Genomic DNA, 7809 nt, shown 5'->3' with positions numbered 1-7809 from the left:
TGCCTGCTTTTATATACTTCAATGCAACCAATTTGTTATTCATTTTAATTATTAATAGGCAGGAAGTTGTGATGTGGGGGTTAAAATGTTGTAAAAGGAATAGCTATTCCAGGTTTTAGAGCAGTTATCCAGCCAACACTGCAATCATGCTCTGTGAAACAGGCCTGTCAGGGTGACTGGTCAGCTCACCTTCTAAACAATGGTAATCTCACAATGGTAATCTCATAAATATTTCCAGTGATCATCAGGGTCCTTTTATAAGTATTCTCATGCAGCAGCCAGGACCTTTGAGCAAGGAGCAATGCAAATTAGAAGACATGCAGGTGACACAAAAAACACTCTTTCCCACAAATTACTTAACATCTCTTTATTACCATTTACTCAGTGATGTAAAAATATGTATTATCCCTATACCTTTAAAAAAAGCATTAAAAAAAATATATATATAAGCTCTCGTGCACAGTGTTTCACCTTCAATATGAATGTATTAATTCCCTCTCCAAAGTGACAAGAAGTATAAAATTGTATTCAACCAGATGGGTTCATCGTTCACCCAGTTGTTACCGACCATGTCAGAAGTTAATACTTTGCCAGCTAAATTACAAAGGGGCTAACAGTTGATTAAAATAAGCAGGAGACAATCCTCCCCTGGAGCAATGCAGGGTTAAGGGCCTTGCTCAAGGGCCAAGCAGCCGTGCTCCGGATCTTATTGTGGCTACACCGGGGCTGGAACCGCAAACTTTGCGGGTCCCAGTCACATACCTTAGCCACTAGGCTACAGGCTGCCCCCTTGCATACAGTAATCAACCCAAAAACATGAGATAATGGCGGAAAAGTCAAAACAGACAGGAGACTTACACAGGAACCTTGCCCATTTTCTTCTGTACTGACAAGGCTGGAACACACATTTTCCCCTGATTCACGTGCCCGCCTCCTTATCTCCTGGAGCTTCAGTTGCCTTAACCTGCCCCTCAAAAGCAGCTCACTATACATTCCCTCATTTGGTGTCCCACTGTCCTTGATAGTTTTCTGCTTTAACTGAACTGGTTCAGCCCATTTAAATTGCCGTAATAAATTTCTTAATACACTTCCGTTTTATCCATCCTGCCTTTACTTTACACATTGGCGGCCAGTGGAGGATGGACTCCCCCTCTATAGCGGGGTTCCTCCTGAGATTTCTTCCCACTGGGGATTTTTATTTTATTTTCCCACTGTTTTTATTTTTACCTCTTGCATTTGCTATTTTGGGGCTCTTGCATAGCGTTTGCCCTTTTCCTTTCTGCCATTCTGATACTCTGTAAAGTGTCTTTGTGAAAAAAGTGCTATACAAGTAAAATGAATTGGAAAAAACACTTTGACAATTACAACACAATACAATACGGATTAGTTTATATGTGTATGGAGTCCTTGGCTAACATAAGAGCTAACCTTTGACTCTTCACTTGTTTGTTTTCAGTGCACAATTAAAAAGAAGCATGTATTCAAACAAATATCCACCTTAACAGTGCCATGGTAATATAAAACTCATGTACAATCTAGACTTCAATCTATCCTGCCAGTCGACACTCATCTGGGGATCTTCGCTAATTACTAAACATAAATAATTGTTAGTAGCCACCTTAGTAGCTAGTCAAGATGTCCAAGCGAACCAATTCAGGAACATGTCATATTTCCTTTGAAAACCCATGACACAAAAGTATATTTTTCACTACCACCAGTAAACTTACCTAAACAACAACAAGCCTAAAACCTAAACGAACCATTTTCCAGGCCAGGAAATGTTTTATTTCAGATGTAGCACAGGAAATGAGGTGAAGAAAAGTGCAGAGGTCTAGGCTTCCGAGGCGTTGAGAAGCTCGGTGTATGGAGGGCTGGGGTTCGCACCGAAGGTCACGGGAGAATTGCCTTTCCTGATCCGGCAAATCATCGCCATGGACATCCCCATGCCCACAAACTAGAAAAACACATTCAGCACTTGTAAATGCAGCCGTGGTAACACCGTCACCACTCACGTCATCTTAATTCAGTAGACGCTGAAAAGCACCAGAGTTACGAAACTTAAACTGATTTACTGAACAATTTAAACAATAAAGGCACAAAGTAATTTAAAAGAATGCATGGGAGGACCAAAACACAGCGAGCGGTTTAAAACGGTGCTTAAAACTGCAAGCCAAGTACAAGAAACAACAAAAGAAAGTTGTCCATGTACACTAGAGTATATAAACTCTAAAATGAAGGTAGAGGAATGCTTACCGCCATGATGGCGAACACAATGCATACTTCAAGAATTGTGACAAGCACAAAGTGCATGTAATCAGTCACGAGGGGTCCGCAGGGCTGGAGAGAAGAGGAGAGGTGAAAGTGAGCAGAAGCAGGATGTTACTGGTGTATAACACTGACACACCTGGGTCATTGCTGGTGTATAACACAGACACACCTGGGTCGTTAATGGTGTATAACAGACACACCTGGGTCATTGCTGGTGTATAACACAGACACACCTGGGTCATTACTGGTATATATCACAGACACACCTGGGTCATTACTGGTATATATCACAGACACACCTGGGTCATTACTGGTATATATCACAGACACACCTGGGTCATTACTGGTGTATAACACAGACAAACCAAAAACTGCAAACCCCACCTTCTCATCCCCTTGGTTGGCTCAATTGCACGGAAAGATCAAACCCTGCCAACAACAGTCCAACCCCTCTGATAAACAGTATCACAGATATCTAGCATTTCAGATACTCAGGAAACAGTCTGCAGCATGCGATGTGGCTGTGTGGCTTTTGTGCAGGCAGGTTAAGACACAGTCACACTCAGTGGTGAAATACAACAGTGGTGTACAGTACCGGTGTATACACCAGCTTCTCCGAGTCATAGGAAGGTGTGTCCGGAGCAGTGGCATCATGGGAAGGTGTGTCCGGAGCAGTGGCATCGTGAGAAGCCTGGGAAACAACATGAACACATCACACCGCGTACTCTGTGCATTCAGTTCCTCAGCACAGTTTGTTCAGAAAATGGGATCTGTACAAAGAACACATTTAACAACTCTCCGCGTCAACCCTCATTTGGCAAACCTGGTTGTACTAATGAGCTGCTTTTTCGAGATCTCTAGCTGTTGAATGAGATGTGCTATTTTAGGGTTGTAAACTTACAGGACTTAGGGTTTGGGCAGCCTTGCTATGTAACTCCAACCAGAGTTATCGATTTCATATTGGCTTACATCCCGCCCCATTCAGCATGTCTGGTGTATTGGAACCTATGAAATACTCTCAAAGTGCTAACTCCACCTTCTGGTCCTCAATTACACCAGGCAGGATCAATCGAGCACAGAAAGGTATTTGAATCCAAAACAATTACGAAATTGACCCAGGTGGGTGCAGACCCACAGGAACAATTGAATGTTGGTCTCAAGACAGAACCCATGGAAAATCCTTTTTTTCGCCCAAAAAAAAAAGTTAAAGACAAAGACCAGAGAACATACTGTTTTTAGCTGGCTTTTTAACACACAGATGCCCACCTCCAGAGGAACCATGGTGAGGGGGAGGAAACCTTAACTATAGTCCAACGCCTCTGATAAACAGTGACACAAATATCTAGCTTCTGAATTCACATTTTAATTCAAACTGGGGCGTTTCCAAAATTATTTATAGCACCACAACTTACCAACTGCGAACCATTAATTCTTTCACATGTATCCATGTCTGAAGAACACAGGCAGGAATCTGGTACATGTCTCCCCCAGTCCTGGTAACCATTAAAGACTCCACAGCACTTCAACTGAAAAAGAGCCGGTCAGGAAATGAATCCTGCATTTTATGGTTCTTTATGGCCATTATACTGTAGTCCATAAATGAGCATAAATCTTTGGACAATGCCATTACTTATCCTCACACACAAAGGAGTGAGAAGTGTTTTGTTGACATGAGTATACTACACACACCAATTGTAAAAAGTTCCAAATACATTTTTTTAAATAGTGAATTATAAAAAGTTATATCATTAGAATATTTATTTTAAAATAAAGGTTTTCATAAAATAGCTTTAATAAATCATGTTATTATGAGTTATTCTCTATGTTAGAGAATAACTCTATGTTATTAATTATATTACTATATAATTGTAATAACTATAAATTGAACAGTAGGTGTGACAGGATGTTATTTATGTCACCCATGATCCATTTGTTGAAAAAAAAAGCGAGTTTTGGTGTTAGGACATAATGGAATTACCTCAGGCTGCAACTTTTTTACAATCTTTTGGACATCTTGGCTAGCTTCGTCCAGTGGTATAGATTGATAAAATAAATGGTCAACAGTTTGAACGGCCTGAAAACAAATCAAGTAAATGATCAGATACAATTACCATATTGAACAAAAACCCAAGTTAAAAAATCAGTAACACTCTCTATATAGAATGAAAACTGAATAATAAACCTTGCCTACAAGAGAATTTGTCAACTCAACCTCATGCCTGCTAATTTAAAAATATATATATATATATCTGCCAAAGTGGTAAACTGGTAGGAATGGCAAAAAGTAATCTGTGGTGGTTCCACGGCAGACAAACAGTTCAGTAATTAATTTTCCTTCTAGACTTTTTACCATTTGGATAGCACAGCCCATTTTGGCAAGCGAGTAATAAAATAACTAGGCAGCATTGGTTACTTCTGTAGCTAGGCAGCTATGTATAAAATGGCTGGGTAGCCATGCTAAATTGCAACTTTTTGTGAGGTGAAAAGGTAATCATGGGTAATCAACTGCACAAGGCGCCTTTTAAATGTCTAATGTCGGAAGAAAATTGGAGGCAATACTTACCATAGGTATTCCAACAGACACCGTCATTGATATGAGCAGGAGGCCAAGACACCCCAGGACCAGGCCTGTGAAAAACTGTAGACAAGTCACAGACAAAGGTTAAAACTATGATTTCCTGTAGGACTAAACCGTGAATTTCCTTCACAGTCTGGCATTGAAAATATTAGAAATATTACAAATGGACATTTGTTAAAAATAATAATAATAATAAAAAATAAAAATAAAATAATGTTCCTTAACTGTAAATTGTATCCATATTGATAGGCTCTTCCATTTTTTTGTTTTTAATATGGAAAAATAGTTCTTAATAAACATTGCTAAAATTAATCCCAGGCAAAGAGTGTGGTTGATGAACTGCACCAAGCAGGATAAATAAGGCCCTAGTATGACTGATTGACAGGTCCAAACTAGGGTTTTTAGATATTTCAGAGGAGAACATGTTGACCTTTGTATGGAAATAGAATAAATGGCTCAGTTAACCTTGAGAGAAAAGGGTTTGAAATGCTCACCACAATTAATGACCATTTCTTCTCCTTCTGTGCACCATAGATCCCAAAGACTGATAATGCCAAAGTGGCTCCTCCAATCAAAAACAGGAAAAGAATGCCAGAGGTTGTGTGCTCAAACTGAACGTGGAGAGAGGACGAAAATTACATTCTTGCAAAACAGCATTGTTTCACTTCTCCATTCATACTTGCAACTATGTACTGCAATAAGTTATTTAACACAGGATGTGGCTGAGGCAATGAGTGAAGTCTGTCTGATGTATCTTACCCCTTCCGGAGGCTTGTACAAGACACATCCCAACGTCCCCAACCCAAACAAGACGATGCCTGCAAACTAAAATCATCAAGACTAATTAACGCACTGATTAACAGCACTTGTGAATCTCACATCAGTGCAAATGTAAAACATGACACGCAAGGTTGCAATAGGCCGTTTAAACGAATCGAAAATGCTAAGTACAGGTTGTAGGAGAAAGTAAGGTTGAAAAATAAAACCAGGGCATCAAAGCACCACAACTGTTCAAACTGCTGTGTTAGCTGGTACAATAGCTGTGTGTTGATTAACTTGTAAAATACTTGCCAAATAGGCCTACTGCTGTAGTTGCAAATTTCTCCATCTTACACTGTAGGATTTCTGATTTCTCAGAGCCAAATATTTGAATATTATGTAACAGCAATGACAGAACAAAATTATTGCAAAGAAACCAGGGTAAAAAAAACTCTGATTAGGGTTTGAAATATTTAGGCTCTTTATGTTAATCTAGTTAATCTAATCTTTTATCCAGGCCTGGTCTTATGTGGTTTATATAGAGACAAAACTGTGAAATCACACTTTTCTGTTTAAAATCAAATAAGTTTAATTAACCTGAGATAGTAATTCAGTTCCTAAAGTTAATCTAGTCCAGGGCATGTTCTGAAAGCGTTTTCTGCCAACGGTGTGCAACTTTTCCCAACAGGCTTTGAGGTAGGCTATGTTTGTTCTTGATCGGCGAGTCGGGAGCGTAGTCCGAATCAATAATAACGTAAGCCTGTGCTTTAAAGGCTGGAGAATGCCTTGTCAGATGCCATAGGAGCAAACTATACAGTAAATCCGCCCACGGTTTGCAACAGGACGTTCAACGCGTCACCGTTTCAGTTTAAATAAACCTTTTGCAGCGTTTTGTCGGGGCTGAACGTGGTCCAGGTTTCGCCAGCCTACGCGCAGTTTTTATCTAGATGTCATGCTGGACATATTGAGGGACAAGCAGTGAAATCATCATACATTTTTCATATGAATAGAAACGTATAGTAAAAACGTATTTCAGACCGGCAGTGCACAAGTTAGGCGACGTATGTCTGTACTGGACATTCAAAGACTCTTTCGGTGGTGTCAATTAAGCTATGGTGAAAGTAGGTTGCATGTAAACAAACTCTTCTGTCTTCCCTCCCCGGCATGAAAGTCGGCTCTATTCAACGCGAGAATCTACAACAGAAGTCTTCTATGTGTCTCTGCTAGAATATAAATGCCCTCGAACTGAACATGAACCGTATTCTGATATAATTTCATATCATGACACACCTAGCTAGCCTATTAGCAGAGATGACAAACAGAACTTCAATGATATAGCTTGCTAGCCTAGAGAGAGAGAAAACAGAAGCGTAACTTAGCGTAACGTAATTTTTGGCGATAAAGGCCAGTTTATTTAGCTTACCCCAAATAAGATGTTGAAGAAAATGAACACTCGTTTGAAACAGCAGTTGACTATTGCCATTCTGTCCACGTTAACAAATCCAATCAATCCAACTCTAGATAAAAATCAGGATTTTCTTTCCCCTCCCAACGTATCTATAGGGCGTTGCAAAGCACTATTTCTCAATCTCTGCATCACTCTGACTGCACCGCCCACCGCGAAAAAGGTTACTGGAACTAGGACATCATGGGAATTGCCGTACAAGAGGAATCTGCAATGTCGGGTCCCCATGACCAACTACAGTAGGCAATATTATTGCTACTATTTCACACCGTTACACGTACACTTTCTTCGGTATTTAGTATTTAGCCCTATTTAGCCGATTCGAGTTTGTAAAATTTCATGTTACCAGTGTAGGCTTACTCAAGTGTAACCTATGCTGGTTTTCGTTCCAACCACAATTTCGATCCCAGAATTGTAACTATCTGACAATTTTCTTAATCATGTGTTTTTCATGTTTAGAGGGGTTCTTTTTGGACAACCTGCAAACTAGGGGCTTAGGTACATGACTGAGAGGTTTGTGCTTCAAGCCCCAGTGAAGTCACAATAAGATCTGTACAGCTGTTGGGCCCTTGAGCAAGACCGTTAACCCCAATTGCTCTATTTTCCTCTGCTTAGTTTAATCAACTGTAAGTTGCTCTGGATAAAATGGCAGCCTGTAGCGTAAAGGTAAATGACTGGGACACGCAAGGTCGGTGGTTTAATCCCGGTGTAGCCACAATAAGATCCGCACAGCTGTTGG

General features: G+C 40.1%; 1 protein-coding gene across 1 annotated transcript; it reads right to left on the bottom strand.

Moving 5' to 3' along the window:
* Positions 1-352: 352 nt before the first annotated feature.
* Positions 353-7215, bottom strand: LOC133135410 (tetraspanin-8-like). Its single transcript, XM_061252391.1, has 9 exons — positions 7029-7215; positions 5606-5671; positions 5341-5457; positions 4832-4906; positions 4247-4342; positions 3681-3794; positions 2864-2959; positions 2254-2337; positions 353-1954 (listed from the first exon to the last, which is right to left on the bottom strand). Exons 1-9 carry the CDS (start codon positions 7086-7088, stop codon positions 1832-1834), a joined length of 831 nt encoding a protein of 276 aa, XP_061108375.1. The 5' UTR covers positions 7089-7215; the 3' UTR covers positions 353-1831.
* Positions 7216-7809: the final 594 nt, after the last annotated feature.

The sequence above is a fragment of the Conger conger genome, chromosome 8, assembly GCF_963514075.1.
Source record: "Conger conger chromosome 8, fConCon1.1, whole genome shotgun sequence".
Taxonomy (NCBI): domain Eukaryota; kingdom Metazoa; phylum Chordata; class Actinopteri; order Anguilliformes; family Congridae; genus Conger; species Conger conger.
The sequence above is the reverse complement of the archived record's forward strand: the minus strand, read 5'-3'. Positions and strand labels throughout refer to the sequence as shown.